Consider the following 21,971-nt stretch of genomic DNA (forward strand, 5'->3'; position numbering starts at 1 on the left):
CCAAAGGATTGTTACTATTCAATTCAGTTCTAACATTGGACGTTACACTTGCCATGTGTTACTGAGAGTGACAGGGCACGCCATTCAGTAGGCCCGAGATTTTCACATCCGATGCTTCCATGCCGAGACGCTAGTAATGCTCCGCCTCAACGACTTCACCCATTCCCATTACGCAAATATTTGGCATATACTCCGTGTCAGCATCGTCATAAAGCCGCGCAGCATCCATGTCACATACCCTGCTGCTGTTATAGGTCGAACCTTCCAGTTCATCGTGATGAAGCATATCAACTCCTTTGGTCAACGAATCTGGTAGGTAAGCACGGCTGCATTTCCACAACTGCACTGGCCTTGAGCAGTTTCATGTCAGACCATAGCTACACCAACCGTGTGCCAAGTATACTACTTGCCCCGATCTGGCGCTTGGAAATCTGAAGCATTGTTTTTACCCCAGGATATCCCAAGAACTACCCCGCGATCTAGCCAGCCGGCCATGGCATGCCCAGCATGCTGGGCACATCAAGCTTAGTTGCTGTGATTGGATTGGTCCGCCCTTCATCCATGTCATATCCTCCTGAGAGTTTCTTCGTCTCGGCGGGCCATGCTTGCTCGGCATAACTTGCATCTGAGCACCAGACTGGCGGTATTGAGTGTGGTGGCGGATTGTGACTCTAGGACTAACTACCATTCTTGGGCAAATGTCCTTCATCCAGGCTCTCCCCCACCATTCTCTATATCTTTGCTCGTCTTGGCATTGGCCTACACGACCGAATTGGCGATTTCTATCCACGTGTCTATCGTATATGATGATGACCCGGGTGTTTTCATTGGATCAAGAAAGGTTCGCGGAGCAATGCTCTGGCCAAGAGTTGAAAATCACCTCGGCTGGAACCAGCTTGATGGTAGTATAAGTGTAGGAGAGCGCATGCCTCAAAATTTCTCCTTTGCAGATCTTTGTGGTTGATCTCACGCTCTGGTCATCGATCCAGTCTGACGACCTGCTCTACACACCATGAATAACGAGACAGAAGAAAAGTTTGATGCAGTCCTCAAGGAGAGCTTGACTCCACCTGCAGCTGGCAGCAACAGCGGCGACTACATCTTTGATGAGATTGAGGAGAAGAAGCTGATCCGCAAGGTGGACTGGAGGCTCCTGCCGATTTTAGGGGCTCTATACTCGATTGCGCTAATCGATCGTACAAATGTAAGTCGAGGAACTCGTCAGGAAGCAAAAGCTCTTACGAGAGGTCACTAACAGAATTCCTAGATTTCCAATGCCCGAGTGGCGGGAATGGGACAGGACCTTCGTCTCGATATCGGAGAGCGATATACAATTGTGCTCGTCATGTTCTTTCCCACGTACTTTTTTCTCGAACTACCTTCGAACATTGTGCTGCGCAAAGTAGGAAGTGCGAACTGGCTGTCTTTTATCGCAGTGTCTTGGGGCGCTGTGATGATTGGCCAGGCCTTCGTGAAGAGCTGGATTTCACTTACTATATGCCGTGTGCTGCTGGGAGCCTTTGAGGCTGGGTAAGTAGCGTGGCCTTCAACTTCTCGGCCTCGAACCCTCTAGCTAATGACAAAATATTGTAGCTTTTTCCCCGGTTGCGTCTATCTCATTACTTGTTGGTACCGCCGCTATGAAACACAGAAAAGGTAAAGCAACCGCTTTGGCAACCAAAAGCGTGGATAAAGAGCTTACCTATGTTTCAGGTTGGGCTTGTTCTACCTCTTCTCAGTTGGTATCGGTGGCCTGGCCAGTATCCTGGCCTATGGCTTGATGCAGATGGAAGGCCTTTCCGGCGTTCGAGGGTAAGCAGATGACAAGCACTACTTGGGAATAAGAATATACTGACATGTGGCACAGGTGGCAATGGATCTTCATCATTGAAGGAATCATTACCGTCACCGTCGCCGTCGCAGCCTGGTTCATTATCGTGGATTTCCCCGACAAGGCCGAGAAGAAGGGGTTCCTTAGTTCTGCTGAAGCAGCCGTGATCATGCAACGGATTGAAGACGACCGCGGCGACTCTGTCGACGATCCACTGACGTGGGCGAAACTCGGGCTGCATATCAGAGATGTCAAGTTGTGGGGATACGCGACGCTTTTCATGAGCACTACGATGCCTGCATACGCTTTCAGCTACTTCCTCCCTGTTATCCTGCTCGGCATGGGTTACAGTGCGGGACAAGCCAACGCCCTCGCCGCCCCTCCCAGTCTCGCTGCCATGATCGGAGCGTTTGCGTTTGCATGGCTGGGTGATAAGTACCGGGTTCGGGCTCCGATCATCGCAGCGCAATCTATCATTACTATCGTCGGGCTTATGATTGTTGCTTACGCCGAAAACAACGGAGCGAGATATTTTGGCACATTCCTTGGTGTTTGTGGATGCCAGGGTAATGTGCCTGCTATCCTTGCCTACCAAAGCAACAACATTCGCGGGCAGAGCAAGAGATCGGTGGGCAGCGCGCTGCAGATTGGATTCGGAGCCATTGGTGGCATCATTGCGTCGACCGTCTTCACGCAAAAGGAGGCGCCCAGGTACCTCACGGGACTTTGGGTTACTGCTGGTCTGCAGTTTTACATTTTGGGCGTCCTGATATGCTTCACAGTGTATTTCCGGAAGCAGAATGCGGTGGTTGACAAGCAGATGGCGAACGGGGAGCCCCTGGCCGAGAGGGAAGGCCAGGCGGGGTTCAAGTACACCCTCTAAGGCGTGGACGAGTCTTGTTGTGTATGATAGCGTCTCTTTTGCAACACCGTCTGCGAGTAGTAGCAGTCGCAGTAGTAGCAGTGTACAAAGTAGCAACATGCATGCAGTAATGTGCAATGAATTGTGCGCGCCTTTCTCTCCATGGCTAAGCATGACACGATGCCGTTTTCTGCCCAACCACTACGTGTCGCAGGTTGGACCCATGTCCCCTTGTCTCAGCCTCACTCGTAATGGCAGCTCGTCAGTCAGCAACGCCATGTGCCTCAGGTTGGCTCCTGGCCCTGCTCGACGCATGATTATTTCTTTTTTTTTTTTTCACTCGTACACTCTTGCAAACCCATCTTCCTTCGCAGCCTATCCACTCGCAACCATACGCACATACAGTAGTTAATCGTAGTTGCTAATCGTCAACACCCTAACCCCAAGTCCGGCCCAGCGCTTCTATACGCACATACGACCACGCGCGCAGGCGCGACACAGCCCGCCCCCCAAAAAACCACACACCTCCTATAACCCATCTCTGCTCCATCTCCAAGCCTCCCACTCTGCACCGCAACCATGGGCTCAAAACACCACCTACACGTCGCCCACCATATCCCGCCTCACATGCACCCAGCCGAAGTCATCGCCACACTGCACGATCACGAGACAGCCCTCACCCTGCAAGCCCTCACCTGCGGCCACACAAAAGCGCCCTCAACCTCGCCCTCAACCCTCAAAGACACTTACTGGTACCCGCCAGACCAGTACCCCGTCTCCACCTACAACGTCACAGAATGCATAACATGGTGCCCCGGCATTGGCGAGCTGGGCAAAAAATACATTACCTTCCCAAGCTGTTTCCAGGACACGCGGCAGGGACTTAAGACGAGGGCAGATGCCGCGGCCGGTGTGACTGTCCGTGCTGAGTTCCGGGTGGTGGAGAATGGCGAGGCGGGGAGCGAGGTCGACGGCGAAGGTATGGGTGTCGGAGACGCCAAGTGGGTCCTTGTTGAAGACGTAGAGGTTACATGTGCGTGGTATCTCATGCCATTTGTCAAGGGCAAAATGGAGCTCGCACACCGCGATGTGTGCCGCAAGATCATCGACAGGGTCGAACACAAGAAGCGAAGTTCAATGACGGCGGTCCAAAGGCAGGACAGTGGAGCCGATGCAACAGAAGATTTGAATACTGGCTTTGCTCAGGAGACTAGAGAGCATTACAAAAAGCCACAGCCCGTGCAGTTTGGCCAGACACATCAGGCTGTCGAGGCAGATGCAGTGGATACACAGAGGACGGCGATACCTCATGCGGATCTGCCGGACAAGATTACGTATAGGTGAATCAATCACAGTCTTTCTGTGCATTCAGCAGTACCTTTGGGATGCCATAAACCCTACAGTACTTTCCAAGTAACAAGTCACGCGTTGGATCAAGTCGCATGTTGCTAATAGTAGGCCAAGTTAACATACTTTTGCTGACAATGGTGTACATTAGCCTGCATGCTCACCAGTCATGATAGTGTATCACCCTTAGGGGCGAGCCATGCATTGCGTTATGCAATTGAAGAATAAACAAAGAAACACTGTCCGCTCTCGAAATCAAGTCTAGGCATAACCAACACTTCAGAAGCAAAGCATCGCAACGAACGACGATCATAGCACGGGCCTTGGCAACGCCTCATGGTCCTAGAGTCTTCAACTGTCCTACTTTTCATGGTTACTTGGTGGCAGATGTCTGCTAGCTCATCGATAATAGAACAATTACGTACACTATGCATTTACTGTGCCTTGCTGCACCTAGATCAATAAGAGGTATATCAATATCCTGACGTACCTTGGACCGTGTCTCCACTTTGCCCATGGAAGAGACATGTGCGAGCTAAGAAAGTAACATAAAGTCGTGTTTCTGAACGCCTGTTCTGTTATCCGTCCTCCTACAATCATCCATTGACCACCATCTACTACCGATCCAAAAGGAGAGCTCCGTGGATTCTATTTGCCTCTACGCTGTGCACCAGCGCCTATTCCCAAGGCTTCCAATTGTCAGTCTCTGCCCAGCAAGCACTTGGCTCGCTTGATGTATCCCGGCAACTCGTACAAATGCGAGAATGGTGAGCAGCCTATCCGCAGCATTTGAAAGCATGGCAATGTTAACATGTCCAACTAGGTGCTAATCCCACTCCTAACTGCGTCAACTCACCGGAGCAATCTCTGAGTGGGAGTGTCCCAAGAGAGAGCTCATTTGATCAGACGTAAAATCAAGAATGGATTGCCCGTTGGAATCGTACAGCCGTACCCCCTGGGCGTTGGTGATGATGACTGGGGAGAACGGAACCCCAGTGTATATGAGGTGTTTGTTGGCATCTTCGCAGAAATTTGCTTGTTCGCCGTTGACTGATTGGAAATCTATCTCGGTAATGTGATGGAAAGGTTGGAGGATTACCGCAGCAGGCGAATTGAGAGGGGTTATGTAAGTGACGTATTTGGTGTGTGGCGTGTGTGATTCGACAAGAGTACGTGTGCAGGAATCTTAATGAGCAAAACGCAATTCCTCTACTATCTTTCTTCAGACTATCACCTCTATTATATGAACTTCAAATATGTATCGCCATATACGGATGATTCCACACTAAGATGTAGGTGTCGATGGAACGTGTCGCATGATTGGTTCGCAGTGGGGGTGTCGATATGTCGATCCCGCGGCCCCACTTGTGCGGGAGGTACGCCGCGGGAATGGATCCCTCCTACGATAGCATCGACACTTGGAAATCAATATCAGAGAAGCCGCTCGGTCCACATTCTATTTTAAAAATCCTGGGACAAACAAAGGCGACCTAAACCTTGGTTACCAACCTTCATAGTCTCAAGTTGTCTCTAAGCGCCCTGACCGAAGCGACGTGATTTCTTTCTTAGGCTATAGACTGAAGCTATCAGAGTAGGCATTGGCAGTTTGCTTTGGTTTTGTTCAGAGGATCATGTGACTGTGTATTCATCTCTACTTTCTCTCTAGACTACAGGATCCCACTGATCTGCAGCGATGGAATGGAAGAAAACTGGGTCAGAGATGAACGGCGCGGAGTCAAGCTACGTCACATTCAGCTCCGTAGGAACGTGTTGGTCCCACAATCTATCAACAACGTCCGCATATTGAGTCAGACAAATATCACTGAGTTCCCATCTGCGTAGCTCCTTATGCGAGCGTAAAGAGTCTATTAGATCGCGTGTGTGAGAGAGCGAAAGACTCTATGTGGGTGATTCGAAAACAGGAAACTCCACCTGCACAGCTAGGCGCAGAAGGAACGTGGTTATCAATGACAATACAAACGCAGTTGTAGAACTTCGGCGCCAAGTAACATAGTCTGAGATTGGCCGTACTAGGCACATTCAGGTCGGAACCTCTAATAAGGATTCGCCTGATATTTCCGGGCAACATATCAGTCCACGTGTTTAGATCAAGCAAGAGGTTACGCGCCAAGGCAGATATGCTTGCCCCTTCACTAATGGCATACAGTCTTTCCAGATATGGCGTCGACAGCGGACGGCCGCGGGTCACATGTTCGCATCGAGGCCTGAGATGGGGACTGGGGAGGGCAGCGCGACTGGCGAGACTTTCATTTAGACTACGTATAAGCACCCTTGGAAAACGCATCAGTCGTCGTCGTCGTCGTGGTTGTTGTCTACTCGAACTCCGCTATAATGAGAAGCCGGTGATAGGGAGGTTGGCTGCAATGAGTTTAGCTTAGCCTGTCATTATTGACCAACTCTGTCATATTATGATCACATACCTGCACGGAACTGTTATCGATTTCGTTTCAGCACTCCAGATTCGGCAGGGACTTTTGCGAGCAAACGCACGAGGTGTCTTTCTGATGTACCTCTACTTCTGCTTCCGCGTGCTTATCTGGGCATAAGAACTTACATATATAACTAAACGATTCATGTAGAAATTACTAAGTAATCACTCTTTACTTTAAGACGTAATTGCAGGACACTAAACCTAGCCCTACACCTTTGCACACCTAGCACGGTGTTTAAAAAGAGACGCCCTGGTACTCGTACTAGGAAGATGTCTTACTTTTTTTTTTGATAATCTTTGCACAGCGTGCGCAAAGGGAGTCACAGTCGTATCTTTTATACACATCTAAGCGATAACTTGAAATACACGGGTATTTACGAAAAGAAATCTCCTTTGCTAGTACATATCACGTGAGTGGAGGGGCGCCTACACCAAAACCCCAAACAAGGCAGCCTGGGCTCACATCCCTGGTATAACTCCGGATTCTTTATAGATAGCGCTGGACTGATTGCTTCCGTCGCTTTGCAAAAGCCTGAAACGATACCCAAGGCATACATACTTCAGAGAGCCTTCCTTCATCCTCGCTCACACAAACGGAATGGACGCCTCAGTGGTTCTATAGCCTCATTTGTGTCAGTACTCGTCCAGGTGGTTGGACGCATCACGCGCACAGACACGGTAGTAGTAGGATTCAAGCCTCAACAAGCCACCGTGCCAAGCACCTTGTCCAACCAAATGCGGCTGAAGCGCTGCCTGGCCGAGGTTACTCATGGAGGGGTCATACAACAGTCACGTCTCCCATCGCAGTGAACAGACGCAGTGAACAGAAAAACCTAGAGAAGCACCATGTCAAATTACGGCTCAAACACACAGCCCGGCGGTTACCAAGGCGCTCCACAGAACTACGCCCAGCAGCAGCAGTATGGACAGCCAGGCCACACGCACAAGTCTGGCGGCATTTTTGGGCAGATGATGAGCCAGGCTGTCTCCACTGGAAAGCCCATGGTCGATCGGCTGGGACAGACACTGAGCTCGAAACTTGGAAACAAACCCGCCCCTGGCCCTCCTCAGCATCTGCAGAGTTACCAGAACTACCAGAGCCACCAGAACCCGCAGGGTCAAGGCCATGGTTACCAACAGCCGCAGGTTCAGACATACACTCCTCCGCCGCAACAACAGCAGCAGTGGCAACAGCCTCAACAGCAACAACCAACTCTGCCAACGACCTCTTACACTCCTGTACAGCCTTCACCATACCAGCCAAACTATTATCATGGAGCCTCGACTGCTGCTCCACCAAGCCAGAACAACTACTACCCACAACAGAGCCCTCCTCCTCCACCACCAGTGCAAGTGCCTGCTGCACAACAACCACTGAGCGCGCCAGGTTACAACACATCTGAATATGGGCAAGGGCAGCAGGGCCAGCTCGGACAGACCCACGCTATACAATCCCAACAATACATCCCGCATGGGCAGCAGAATGCATATAACAGCCAGGAAACTGGCTTTATAGCGGGAGGCCAGACTGGGCTTCAGCCACAGTCGGGATATCCTCCTGCGCCGCCAGTGCCACCACATCCAAAAATCTCACCACCAGAATCAACAGTGTCTCCAAGTCAACAGCCGCAATGGGGGTATGCGCAAGGTCATGCTCCACATGTTGGTCAGCAGCAGCAATCATATTCGCCGGCGCCAAACACGCCATCCCAACAAGAGCTGCAGCATCAGCACCAACCACAACCGCCAAATCTGCCTGCTTCAAACACACCGTACCAGCAAGAACAAATTCAGCAGCAGCAATGGCATCCCGTGCCACCTGCCAGTCCAGTAGCTCAAGTGGCGAATCCAATCTCTCCATCAATGAGTCCTCCACCGCAGCACAAAGATGTACAAGGACAGATGCCACCGACAGATCTTACACAGACACAACCGTCTACGCCAGCACCTCAACGCTCTGCGTCTCCAGCTGCGTCCACCGAACTCACCGCTGAATTACCCGCCGACTTGGGAAGCTTGAAACTGGGAGATTCGCCTGTTGGCACGAACGCGGCCACTCCATCCTCACAGTATCTGGCACATAGTCCCCCCACACAGGCTACTTCACCGTCCAAAGGTTTTACAGTTCCCTCGCGAAAGGCCAGTGCCAGCAGTGTGCCGCTTGCAGATCCCTGGAATTTCGTAGACCCAGTTACAGAAACCCCCACTCGAGAGTTTTACATCTTAGCTGATCTGCTGTATGATGCGCTGGACCGGAATTTTGAGCCGCGAAACTCTGGCTTGTTGGAAGCGCCCAAGATTTTGGCAAGCTGGATTGATCTGCCCGAGGATGCGCGGAGTAAGTCGCCTGTAAAGCCGTCCGAAATCTGCACTAACATTATAGACCTTTATTCATACAACGGGTACACGGCGCTTGCGCATCAATTCGGACTGGAAGGTATCCCACACGTCATGGTTCCTGTACAACCTCACTTGGCGCCCATATGGAATTTTGATCAGCAGGCGCATGCTGAAGAGCTCAAGATATCAGAGCCGCCCTCTGCTATATCATCGTACGCAACATACATGCCCGCGCTCAACCGCGCTGGCTGGTACAAGTTCTTCTTCCTCGAGATTGTGCAGAATCCCGACGAGATTTCCACACTGATGCCAGCGTTATGCGCAGACACGTATAAGCCTGGGGTACTCAATCACCCTGACTTGAGTAAAAGGGACAAGTCAGAAGTTCAGGCTCTGCGATCACGCGCCGACGAAGTGCAGACACTCGCGATCAAGCGCGTGGGCGACGAGGCGAGGACGGCCATGATGCTCGATCCCAATATTCCTGTATCCAGTATGGTCAAATCCGGGGGATCTTCGGCGGCGTCTGGGACGCTAGAGCCCGGATCACCTGAGGATATAGCGGTGCGAATGCATCGAATTCAAGCGGAGCGGCAGTTCAACGACATGGCGGTGAGGACGGTACTTGGCGCAGGCATCACGTTTGGACCATCAGGTGGCTACTCGGGCGGATATGCCAGCTTAGTATGATAGGTAGCTTTGATATACGCGTTGTGCATAAGAAGTACAAGATGTAGTGCATCACTGTAAAACCATGAGCCAGTGAAGAAGCATGTTTCGTTTCGTTTGAAAACCGACAGGCTGATAATTGGTGCATCACCAGATTTTCTGTGGGCTTTTAGCATTAAGTTGACGTGAAAATTTATCTCGATGCCTAAAATGGATCAGATGAATTGCGAAACACTGCGTTGGTTGAGGGGGCGGTTGAGCAAATAGCGTGTATCTGCTGTAGTTGGTCTCTCGAAATTCACAAACAAGGCTCTGTTTCGACGACGCATGAGTGTTCAGCTTGAAAGGCCCATCCCTCGTCAGTACATATTCCATGCATGAATCCATCACTTCAATACAACGTTCAGCATATCTGAGCTGCGACTACCATGATATGAACCTTCATCTAAGAACCGTGTGGCATCCCTAGCGTGGCCCTGTGTCGGCTGGCAAACAAAGCTTCCCAAAAAGGCGTTGCTATAGGTACCAGGCACGACTTGTCGAACATTGAGTGACAACGTGGCATTCCAAGGTTGGCATCAGTGTGGCATCATCCAGTGCCCCTTCCCTTTCTGCTTTATCTGTACAAGAGTTACCGACGAGCGTTTGTGATCCGTATCATGGTTACGAACCCCCAGGGTCCCATGAACTCCAGCCAGTCTGCTCAAATTCCGCGTCGTAACCTCGATGCGTCTTTTGATATTGTACATCCAGCGCTGAATGCGCCGGATGCTTGTAGTGTTTATTCGATCGCATTATTCAATGCCATTCCATGTTTGCTCATCTGAATTCTGTTTCTTTTATCAACTTACGGACTTTGACTGTCGAGGGTTGCCATTCTCTAACAAGGATGTCTTCCATCCATGAGTTTTATCATAAACAGACCTCCAAAACCATCTTTTCGGGAGTTCAAACATAATCACGAAACGAAACATGTTCATCTTGTTCAATCCCTTGAAAATCTTTCTGAAACTCTGCAGACTAATGTTCAAAGGTTTATCCAGCGTCCGACAGCCCACACCCGTTCGCTGAGATGGATCTCTTAAGTACAAACAATGGTTGGAAAAGACCCGCTGTTATCGCAACGAAATCGACCATCAGTGCAACATTGTGAAAAGGGTCCGCAGTTTCTAAGCTGGGTGCCAGCTAGCTAAATTTTCTTTCTCAGCATCTACATCTAGTGCTTTACACATGTTCAGTAAGGGAGCAATAGGAAACGGATATATGTATGCTTGGATGGAGCTCCGTTTTGCGGTGCGTACACGGTACGCGATTGCAGGCTGTCTCCTGAACCTACAGGTGCCCCATCTTGTCGATGATATCGAAATTATAATAGAGAAGGCTTTTAGTCTCATAGAATCGCTCCGATGCAACGGTGCCTAAGGAGACTTCACCGCCTTTTCCGTTGTCTAGGGTCACTACTCACAATATTTCCGAGAGAATCAATACTTGCGGTGGGGCAGCCAAGGTCAGCACAGCGATGCCCAAGATTCTTGGAACCGGCATACCAACCACCAGTGGCATACTTGGGTGGCAGCGAGTGAGATCTGGGGGATAGCCCATGTCGGGTACGGTTAAAATGACGGTTAAGACGAGCGATGCAATGTCGCACGTCTTGTGCAGGCTCTCTCCTTCGTCCGCGCGTGCACTTGGCCGTGGGGGTGTGCAGGACTCGCTTGTTAAAGCAGCAAATGCGCCGAAAATGAACCATCCATCGCGACTCACTGTGAAACACGTGCAAATACGCGACAGACCATCTGAACCCTCAAAGCCTGTTTGCGCATGCTAGCCCGGGGGAAAAAACAATGAACTCATCATCGACCTGCTGTAGCACAACACTAAATTGGAGTGACAGCGTAATACTCTTAAGTGTCGTTACAATGCAATCGCCACCGCGACGTAGCCTCGAGGAGAGTCGCTCGCTCGAGGCTCGCCAGGCCGATGACCCCTTGACTACCCACGACAACAACATTCTCGCACCAGACTCTCGACGAGCCCTGACCAACTTTGACAAAAGTGCACTCTGACCTATCCTTGCATCCGCAACGCAACCTTGCCTCTTTGAGCGATAGATTCGACATGGCGAAGTGCTTTCATTTGGTAATATCCAATCTAATCGGGTATTCGGCTTTGGTCGAATCCTATAGCTCTCTGGAGAGGTCCGATGAAGGAGGCTTACTTCGCAACTTGTTCTTCTTAATCAAAGCTGGGGCCTGGATTCGAGTCGCGCACAGTTACCCGCTTCTCAAGTGACTGGGAATTCCTGACCATGACACCGACGCGTTTGATTAAAGCAAACGCTGCATAATGAACTCTGACGCACACTGTGACCACAAAGAGGATGAATGACCCTGGGCAACATGGTCGTGGCGATTTTCTCAAGGATATAGTTTAAAAGCTAAGTAGTCTAAACGACTTGGAGATCATTGTCAACGCGAACATTCTCATAGGTTCTGGTGCTGAGACATCTGCTATGAGAATGACTGCGACCTTGTTTTAGCTTCTCAGAAGTCCAAAAGTCATCGCAAAAGTTCAAGAAGAGTAGGATCAAACCTTTCTAGCCAACAGGAGGTCAACTTCGTCACATGGACGTCCGGATTGCCCTTCATGGTACCCCCTTTTACAGAAGCGATGCGGCGCCATCTACCCTTGCCAGCCATACTCTCAAGAAAGACTACCGAGAAACAACGAACCATATCATGTGGCAATTCATTACCCTTCAATGTGAGAACCTACTACACTCATTCACCGTTCACACAAATACTGACTAGTGGTCAAGTCGTCGCTTGTGTCAACCAGTACGCCGCATACCTAGAAGAGCGCAACTTCCACCAGCGAGAAGAGCATCTTCACGCGCGATGAGACAAAAAGGTCTACTAGAGCCCAAAATGCGAATTCCATTTTGATGACCGACAAGTTCTGCAGCCTTTTAGCATCGGTCCACGGAACTGCATTGGCCGAAATTTGGCGTATAGCGAAGCTCGTACCTCGTTTGCACTGATTTTGTACAACTTCAACATGCACCTGCATCCGAAAATTGAATATTGGGATAAATAGAAGACCTGGTTTTAGTAGGATAAGCAAGGCATGTGTCTCAATATCTCCAATCAAACTGTGTAGCTTGGGCGGTTGCTCGGTTGTCGTGACACGCACAGCGTATTCGTGGGCCAGCAACCCCATGCTTGCTGTTTCGGCTTTTGTAGTCAGAAAGAAAGGTTAAAGCACGTTCAATATACACAAGAGACCCGGTCAAACTAGTGCTGCTTATTTTGTTCCAGCGTAACAAGGTCCACAGTGTGAATGAGCAGATTATCCAACAACCGAACAGGTCCAGCATGCGATGAGGTAAAATAGACGCTCAGGCCTCCATCGAGTAGATCTTGAGCTTCTGTTAGACTGAATATTACGACCCAAGTAGAATTTTGAATGGCGATGAAATCTAGAAAGAGGCGACTTGGGACTCGAAATCTTTTCGCCAATTCTTCTACTCGTTGGATATCTAGGAGATCTGGGGCCGGACTTCAGGCAAGTTCAGCAAGCCATCAGGTAGGAGAACGCTCTTCAATGAATTATAAATTCTTTCAAAAAATGCTCAATTCTGAACCTTCGCAAAGAAACTACTGTCCGGTAACACATTCCACAATCTGCTGTCGGATTTGTTCACAACAAAGCCCTCTTAAGAAGCACGATAGCATTGTACTATGAGAGATCCTCTATCACAAAATCATATGAAGTTTTCGAGAGCTGTAATTGAGCGCCTTCTGATTGGACTACATGTCGTGAAATGAGGTAATGCCAGTGAGCGATTTCTACTGTACCCAACACCAGCTCGTGCATATGAATGATGACTGAACTAAAATCGGAGATAGCCTGCCTTGGTTTTGATTTGTGACTACATTTCCGATATTCGGCATCAAAAATTGAGCGGCATGAGGCCGCAATGTAGCTTCCAGTGATCACGGTCTCCAAGATATAATTGAAGTGTTTCTTACTTACAAATCTGAAGTTTTTTGTAGATACCATCGGGCAAATTACCCTCCATTACATGATAGGGGGTCCAAGCTCGCAAGTAATCCTAGTTCTGACCGATATCCAAAAATGATTCTCAGTGCATAGTTCTTGCAGAAAGTTTTTTTTTATCTAAGACCCCGAATTGAATACGGCTGTCATAGTGGTAAGGCCTTTGATTGATCTTTCAAGGTCATATTTTATATATCACGGAAAAGATATAGCATCGATCCGTTGATGCTTTCTTGTTACCTTTCCAGTTGTTTGTTGCATCTACTTCCCTTATTCGTACTGTTTGCCTTTTCAGTGTTGTATTCGTTGTTTATTGCGACTTTCATCTCGTTATCAAACCCTACAATCGCTCTAGAAGACCCGGAATATCCTCCAGTATAGTAATGCTGGAAATCTAGTGAATCGGGTTGCACATCTTCGTGGAAGATTTGCAAGGTAGGCTACCCTACGGCGTAAAGTCGCTAAAAGTTAGCAGCGTAATTCTATTAATATTCATAGAAAGCCTATAGCCACCTAATCAAACCCTTTTTTGGTTGCAAGTCTAGGAAAGCGTATGACGTGTAACACGCATCTCGAATATTTACGTACAGTTTCTTTCTTAGAAAACCCCTAATTATCACAGTCAAATATAGGCTGGTGTGCCTCATCTCGTTTAATCGTACAGGGTAGAAAATCCGCCAAATATTCTCCTTTCGCTAATTCCTTAGTTGTGGTCATAATCTTTGCCTTGCCCCGATGCACGCTAGTGCGCACCCATTCTGGGTGATATAGCTAGGATCTCAGGTCATATGCTCGCTACATGGCTGCGAGGCGGATTTAGTGTGCAGTCCTCACGACTTCGCAGATTGAACGCAATACAATCACATCATGAAAGGCAAGACCAAGCACAAACGCAGCAGCTGTAGCCTTGCACACATCACTCTATAACAGATTGCGAGTAGATAGTTCGTCTCCGTGAAAGAAAAAAAAAACATTGTTAACGGCCTTGCTAGCAGTTCGTAATTGTATGATGGACAAAATAGCTCATAGAATTTCCGAAATGAATCAACAGTGGGAAGCAGAGAACGTATCGGATTTCAAAATTCATTTGCCCTTTCGCAAGTTCTGTAGTAAGTGGAACTGTCCGGTACCAGGACTGTGCTGCAGAGTGGTTAGCTTGTGCGTTGTTGATATTCAAGTAGACCTAATAACTTCCTTGCGAAAACACCTAGCGGCTTATGATCGAGTGAAAAGATCAAGAGAGCTGTGGTGCATGCAAGGAGGATAAACTCAGAGTTCGAGAGAATACTAGGATTTACCTGCAAAGCTCCACAAGTAGAAAGGCAGATTATTCACAACGATCCAGATCAACTTTAACAATACCGCTGTCCACGGCTTCTGTTGCTAATAAGAGGCATCCCTAGATCAGATGGGAGAGATGTTTTAGAGGGCACGAACAGCGGGGAGAACTTGCGGGGTCCGGCATGCTAGCTAAGGCTGGTGAGACTTTCTGAAGAGCTGATAAATCCAAAGGCATCGTTCTCAGTAGAGGCCTCCACATGTGGCCTGATGCACGTACGCCACATGCAGGAAGCCGATAATATGCCGTTAAACGGCTGACAAGATAAACACCACGATACCAACCAGCCGCCGTGAAAGTCTGGAACAGGTTTTTAATATGTGGAGCCGGGGAAAGTGGAGCTGGCTCCGATGGTTCACTAATGAAACGCGGAGAGTTTTGAACGTACATATTTGAGCAACAGCTTCATGGTTCCCAAGCGGTGGCAAGGTGGCAAGATCCGCTCGGCATTGCGAATGTTGAGGATTGCCAACATAGATTTGTGGCTACGCATAACAAGCGTCCGGTAGAGGAAACGCGGGAAATTTCAAGGCATCCTACAAGATCATGGCTCTAGTGACGGAAGAGGCTCATGATTGGATGTTGGAAAGTAGGTGCCTTGGAACAAGCCCTTCCCTGCAAGCACACTCTAAAGCCCCCGGAGTGCGGCTGTTCGTAATCAGTGGGTCTAAATGTTCAGTTTTCCTTGACTGATCGCGGTTGGTGACAATGAGTGTTGTGGCATGAAGCACAGGATTGATAACGATATCTCTTCCTAGCATCAATTACGAAGAGTTCGGCGCCTCTTTGTCTGGCGTCTATTCAATGCCTGATTCATTTGGGCGCTGATTGGCGCTGATTGATGTTTGATTCCTGTTTTATATCCGTGCGAAGGCCAGAAGGACCCACAAACGAGTCAGTTCCAAGCACGGTCGAGAAAGTTGCCCTAAGTACCCAAAGGCCTCGGTAAGTCTGGGAATAAGTGTGGCAAATGAAGGATTGCTCATTTCTCCGTTCTCCATTTCCGTCATTTTTTCATTCTGAGGTTAGCGCTTCAACAAGGGAGGGCTGGCTAGCCCTGCAGCTAGGCTATCTAGATTGGGAATGAAAACGGAGGGCGTGTTCAGTTACTGGAGCTCTGTTTCATGGCCACGCCAGATCACGTAACGGGCAACTCCGACAGAACTGGCAGCAAAATAGAGCTTTCGACTCCAGCCATAGCCTCGGACATGGTTTTGGAAACAGTGGTCAATTTCGCCTAGTTTAAAATGAACAAGAAAATAGATGCACTAGCACTAGAAAGGGTATTTTTGTTTTACGGGCGTAAATCCAACTGACGCTAGCGCCGGCTAAGAGTAGCCAGACCTCTATTTTTTGGATACGACGCGATTTCCTGCTCGTGCTTCGCAGACAGAGTTGAGATAGTTACCAGATCAGGTTTGGTGGCCGGAAAACGGAAATGGAGGTGAACAGACCCTGGTGCGGTAAGCTGCGAGCCGTCATGTTACTAGCAACGGTTGCGTAGACGCTAAGTTACCGCATCGCGCTTTTGGGGACTGAGTTTGCCCCACATGTCCTGTCATCACGTCCCTCTTCCCGCCCTGTCGCCCTGTCATAATGATAGCGTGACATGTAAAACCACTCTCGCAGCTCGGCTAAGTAGCACTAGGATCGTGGCAGCCTGAAGCTGCTGAACGCCTAACGTACTATCTTCCGATGGCAGGGCCTGTTGGAGCGATCATCAAGCATGGCGAAAGTTGGCTCGTCTTGGAAATCACAAACATGATGCAAATCGCACTACCAACGCGACAGAATGGGCAATCAAGTACATGGATGGTTGCATTCCCAACAACTTGCGCAGTCACCAAGGGTATCGGGGAAGGGGGAGAACGATTTGGACGAGCTGCACGGGCCTCGCACGTGGTAGCGGGCACTAAGATGACGCCAATGGCCGAACGTTGGCCCGAGCTAGACTTTTGTTCACTCCCGCGTGAGCAGTCCCTGGTTGCTGGTTCCACTTGTGCCTATCTCGTGATTGCGCAGTCAAGATTGCCCAATAACCATAAAGGATGTGTACGGCTTTGCGGCACACGAGGCGGAAACATAGTGCTCGGACTCCTATTTGAAAAAAGCAAGTGCACCGTGCCGGACAATTATGGCATGCCTATGTCGGATTGGCACGTACCCTGTTGTCGATTCATGCACACGTTCCGCGCAAGCACCCAGCTGCATTGAACCATGATCGACAAGTATGCCCCGCCTCCCTCATTACCGCTTGTGAACACGAAATGAAGGACAGGATGACCAAGGCTGTCGTACACGTACCGGCGTCGGCGGACAGCGAACCGTTGAAAGTATGCTTGCATGCTTCCGCTCGACCATTTTCTCCAGTGGCGGCCTTGCAACTTCTCATCACATGCTCATTTTGTTGAAATAAACGAATATAAACACTTGAAACATAGATCGTCGGTGCACAATAACTCAGTGCTCCAGCTCACAATCTAAATGCTGGCTACGCTCTCGATTTGTTTACCTAGTTAACATTCATCAAGATGCCTGGTGGCCCGAACCCCCCACTGAGCGTTATAGCTTCGTGGCCGCCTCCGAACTATGTAAATCCAGAAGGAAGAGGAAGAGTGACATCCAATATCGCATTCGTCCTGACACCGATTACCTTTTTTACCGTTTTCTCAAGACTGTGGGTTCGATTCTATATGCAGCGCAATGCTGGTTGGGATGACTGGCTTACGGTTGTTGCACTTGTAACTTACTTACTTATTCCATGACATGGTTCATTCGCTTACTGTCTCACAGCCACTCGTCATGACTTTGGCTGTTCTTATCCCATGGAGTAAGATTTTGCCCTATTGTCGTTCCGCTTCACAGCTGATTCCTCGTAGCTGCAGACAAATATCACAGCGGAGTACATATATGGGATGTCGACGTCTCCTTGTTCGAGACCCAAAGAAAGCTCATCTTGTCCATAGAGATCCTCTTTGTCCTCGGCACAGGGCTTATCAAAGTTTCCATCCTTCTCTTCTTCCGTCGCCTGGGATCGCGCGGCACATCCAAAGCCTTCAGAATCACCACCTGGGTTGCAATCGGGGTTCAAATCGCGTCCACGATTGCTTTCTTCATCAGTCCGCTTCTTGGATGCAGACCTATCTCTGGTTACTGGGAGCAGTCGAACGTCCTGAACATAGCGCTAGGAAAAAAATTCAACTGCAATGATGAAGGCGCTGCCATGGCAGTCGCTGGCAGCATTTCCACGGCGCAAGACGTAATCTGTGCTCTACTACCCAACTTTATCTACTGGAAAGCTAAAATCCCATTTCGACAAAAAGCAGCCCTGATGGCAATATTTGCCACTGCTTATGTAGCAGCAGTATTTGGGGCTTTGCGAACTTATTCCACTTACGTTCTTTTCTTTGAGACTTACGATGTTTCCTGGCAACTCTGGGAGATTTGGAACTGGACCCTCCTCGAGCTTCATATTGGTGTGATTTGCGCAAATGCCCCTGCGCTCAAGGTCTTCGTGAAGCGGTACCTCAACGTTAAATCTTTAGTGTCCAAGGGCCAAGGTTCGTCGCAAGCAAAATCATCGCAAGCAAAATCGTCGCAAGCAAAATCGTCACAGACGGCGAGCCAAGCAAACAGCACCCCCTCAGGAAAATCCAGAGCAAAACTGGCCTTGTGGAAGAACTCATTCGCGAACCATGGATATTATTCACAACCAACGCAACTGTCTGTTCATGAACAAGGCGGTGTGCAGATTTGCGAAGAATCGGATCAACATACGTCGCATACTCCCAAAATGTCCAGGGATTCAAATTCAAGTCACGAACACTATACGAATGATGATGTTGAGATGGGAATACTCAACAATACCATATCCTACCCTAGTCAGCCTCCAGAGGCACATAGAGGTAGTCGCGGCCTGGTATCTTTATATATGTACGATAGTGAGTTAGAGGACGAAAGCATGACTCGAGGATTTCGACATATGCGAATTGAGGTATAAACCCCTTTCGCTAAGACTGAAAATGAATAACGAAGTTATATGGCAATTTGTAATATTGAATGGCGCGGTATTGATTGATTCCTACGACGTGGTGAATGCTCAGTAGTACGACCGAATATCGCGATTTCTTCCACTAGCTTTGCCATGCACCAAGGTACACAAGCAGAGAAGTATGGCATACCAGATTATCACCACTAGGTCTGAACACAAAGTCAGCTGCTCAAATGGAAGCTGTGATACGATGAAGTATGCCGTGTGACTACCCTTTAATGGACCTGTCATGGCTTGCATTCAAGTCACCTCTCTGGTGCATGCGCCTCCACGACAATCACTTGCACGAGGTGCTGTGAACAGCCTGCTGGTAGATCTGGATTTGGCTTAGCGCTGGGGCAGAAATTTTCCCTATAGGGGAGCCTTGAGACGAAGAGGTCATGTCATCAGCATTTTGATGAAGTTACACTGAACGATTGAAAGCATACTATTAGCAAGTACAGGACATTGTAACCATCTCGTTCGTCTACGGCTTTGAAAAAACATGGTAGCTGCCGGCGAGAGTAGGAGGATGAAATGATTAAGGAGCACCTGGCCAGCCTCAAATTGTCGATTCGTCCTGTTGTTTGAATGCCAAGTCCCTTAAACCCCCGATTCCAAATACTAATACCAGCCTACAAACTACTGCGGACGCAACATAACGGCACAGTACAGAGTTCAACACGTCCCATAAGCTCACTAGTTGCAGTGATGAGAAGATGATGATGCTGAACAGCAGATGTATAAATCCGCTACATCCAGCCAGTACGTTGGCCATGACCGCTAGAGGTGGTACGTTAGCGTTCTCGTAATTACGACCCAAAGTTTGTTCGGCGCAAAGCGTGAATTCTTTTTCCGATGGTTCCATGGATTTTCGCAACCTATTCGTGATGCTCCAATCTCTAGTCCTCTTATCTACACTTCCTTGCAGTGAACTTGCACTACTTCTCGCGTAGGTAAAACTGAACCCCGCGACACGATTGACCACGCCAATGAGCGAAGTCCATAGTAGAGGACCAAAAGTGGTTGTACATCCCCAGCTCAGAATACTGTTACGGCCAAGTTCCAAGCTTATTCACACAAAATGTGAATGCGGAGCAGGGTTCCGCGTGTGTCATTTTTCACGCCCTTCAATAAGCGCTTTGGGTCCTGATACTCAAGTAATCTTGTTAGCTAGATTGACGGTGCACACGATGCGATTAAGAAACTCAGTCCTGGCCGATAGACCGAAAGCAGCGTCATCTCAGCGATGCTTGGTACAATCGTGGAAAGTAATTTTGGCATGAGATATAGCACGAGAGTTGCAAAATTGGAGTTCGCCAATATGTGCGATGGAATGTTGTCCAGGATGCATTGCTCATGTTGGTAGCAGATTGACAAGAACTGTTGGGCTTTTAATGAAGGAGGCGGGGCTTGATAGACAACGCTGTAGTCTGTAAAGGTTGTGGCGCATCTCACTATCGATGCTTCGATTACGCATGGAGAATACATGTGAAAGAAAGATCTGTATTGTGGGGAACAGGGCTGTGGAAAGAAGGTTGTTGGATGATAGCTAGAATTGTACTGTTCGGCGATGACAGGAAAGGTAAGCGACTGGTAAATCAGCAGCAGGGAAAATCTCGAAAGCATTGTAATAAGCACCGAACCATGGCGAATTCGACATACGATGCGCATGCACACACTTATAAGAATGTCTGTTCCAGCCCCCATGATTGAACCATTGTTATGAGGTAGGTTATATACCTACCCTATTTTAGCTTAGTAAGAGAATGGACACTATAAGTAGACACGAGATCTTCGCTACTTCATATAGACCTAAGCAATACAATAACCCTTGGCTCCTAACAGTATCCTGAAAGGCCCAGCCCATAACAACCATCACTTACTGATACCAATGATTGGCTCTAAGACAAAATAGTAAGGTGCTAGGAATTGGCAAGCGTGTGAGCGGTTTCGAATGACCCAAAATGTTGCGCTGAATGTATTGCTTAACAAAACATCGTCGATTCTCTCAAATAAGTCGCCATGTCGTATTGCATTCCCAATGTCGATCTTCGTGTACTTATCAATCTCCCGGCAACAATTCTCACTAAGAGAGACGCCATAGATCATCCAAAATCATATATGCTTGAGGCTTTTTAGCGTGGCTGAACTTCTGTCGCCAGTTGACAAGCAGAGACTTCCTAATCTACCTACCCATTGGAAATTGTACGAAGACAAAACAGCACGCGCGCTTGGCAGGTTGCCTCTGGAAATACTACTGTGTCAATGATTTGTCTAGGGCTGAGTGGAAAGAAGGTTCATGTTGTACGGTCTGGTAGCTATGTTTCAGCCCTGCGTGTTGTCACCTACTCTTAACCGCTCATTGGGCGTGCGATCAACACCGGGCGCTTAAAGAAATAAATCTTGTCACTACCGCTAATACGATAAGGCTTAATGATGTCCCACGCAGTTTTATATGCCTCGAAGTGACTCTACTGCCATTACCAACCCAAATAGTCTTACCTACGCCGTTACAAGCAACGAACAAAACATATCTCTATACCAGTATCGAAAGTATGAACCCATTTAGAGCCTATAGCTTTAACAGCGACTGGGTCGCAGTTAAGGCCCTCAATAGTAGAATTTGGCGCACCGTGGTACACGACTTCAGCTTTCGTACATCCTGCTCTTTTTCCAAAGGCCGCAGCCATTTTATTCTTCAATTCTGCGGGAACAGGAAACTGACAGGTGTCGAAATCAACAAAGCATCGTAGACCAAGTCGGGTTTGAGCTGCTGCAGAAGCTACAGAGAAAAGAATAAGAGGAGTGGTAGCGTAATGCACTACACCAAAATTAGATAAAGCATGAAGGAGTTAATGATACTTACTATTGTATAACTTACTGTCGTGCACGGCATTGATACACGCCTAGGTTTCAATTTGCAAGACGTTCAATTGTTCGATATCCCGGGCGCCACTCAGCAAGCGGCTGGGGCGACCCAGTCGACTGACCTCTTACTTGGGTCATTTTCTGATAACTGGAAAGTCCTATAAAGATGGT

The 21,971-nt window shown here is 48.6% G+C and overlaps 6 protein-coding genes across 6 annotated transcripts; 5 read left to right on the forward strand and 1 right to left on the reverse strand.

Moving 5' to 3' along the window:
- Positions 1 to 998: 998 nt before the first annotated feature.
- Positions 999 to 2,831, forward strand: PSV08DRAFT_196370 (major facilitator superfamily domain-containing protein). The gene is made up of 5 exons (XM_014224914.1): positions 999 to 1,204; positions 1,268 to 1,530; positions 1,594 to 1,656; positions 1,714 to 1,812; positions 1,868 to 2,831. Exons 1-5 carry the CDS (start codon positions 1,013 to 1,015, stop codon positions 2,712 to 2,714), a joined length of 1,464 nt encoding a protein of 487 aa, XP_014080389.1. The 5' UTR covers positions 999 to 1,012; the 3' UTR covers positions 2,715 to 2,831.
- A 220-nt stretch (positions 2,832 to 3,051) lies between these two features.
- On the forward strand, positions 3,052 to 4,143 carry PSV08DRAFT_27522 (uncharacterized protein). The gene has a single exon (XM_014224915.2). It carries the CDS (start codon positions 3,273 to 3,275, stop codon positions 4,035 to 4,037), a length of 765 nt encoding a protein of 254 aa, XP_014080390.2. The 5' UTR covers positions 3,052 to 3,272; the 3' UTR covers positions 4,038 to 4,143.
- Positions 4,144 to 7,338: 3,195 nt separating this feature from the next.
- PSV08DRAFT_399439 (uncharacterized protein) lies at positions 7,339 to 9,823 on the forward strand (the record flags this gene model as incomplete). Its single annotated transcript, XM_066093577.1, has 2 exons — positions 7,339 to 8,830; positions 8,876 to 9,823. The coding sequence occupies 2 exons, from the start codon at positions 7,339 to 7,341 to the stop codon at positions 9,520 to 9,522; spliced, it is 2,139 nt and encodes a 712-aa protein (XP_065949884.1). The 3' UTR covers positions 9,523 to 9,823.
- A 2,609-nt stretch (positions 9,824 to 12,432) lies between these two features.
- On the forward strand, positions 12,433 to 12,597 carry PSV08DRAFT_172717 (uncharacterized protein; the record flags this gene model as incomplete). Its single annotated transcript, XM_014224918.2, has 1 exon — positions 12,433 to 12,597. A coding segment is annotated over one exon (165 nt), but the record flags the coding sequence as incomplete, so codon positions are not given.
- Positions 12,598 to 17,430: 4,833 nt separating this feature from the next.
- Positions 17,431 to 18,899, forward strand: PSV08DRAFT_368687 (uncharacterized protein; the record flags this gene model as incomplete). Its single annotated transcript, XM_066093147.1, has 3 exons — positions 17,431 to 17,640; positions 17,693 to 17,729; positions 17,803 to 18,899. 3 exons carry the CDS (start codon positions 17,431 to 17,433, stop codon positions 18,897 to 18,899), a joined length of 1,344 nt encoding a protein of 447 aa, XP_065949885.1.
- A 592-nt stretch (positions 18,900 to 19,491) lies between these two features.
- On the reverse strand, positions 19,492 to 20,558 carry PSV08DRAFT_368688 (uncharacterized protein; the record flags this gene model as incomplete). The annotated part of the gene is made up of 2 exons (XM_066093148.1): positions 19,492 to 19,999; positions 20,122 to 20,558. 2 exons carry the CDS (start codon positions 20,556 to 20,558, stop codon positions 19,492 to 19,494), a joined length of 945 nt encoding a protein of 314 aa, XP_065949886.1.
- Between the last annotated feature and the right edge of the window lie 1,413 nt (positions 20,559 to 21,971).

This window comes from Bipolaris maydis (assembly GCF_028858645.1).
Source record: "Bipolaris maydis strain C4 unplaced genomic scaffold PSV08scaffold_2, whole genome shotgun sequence".
Taxonomy (NCBI): domain Eukaryota; kingdom Fungi; phylum Ascomycota; class Dothideomycetes; order Pleosporales; family Pleosporaceae; genus Bipolaris; species Bipolaris maydis.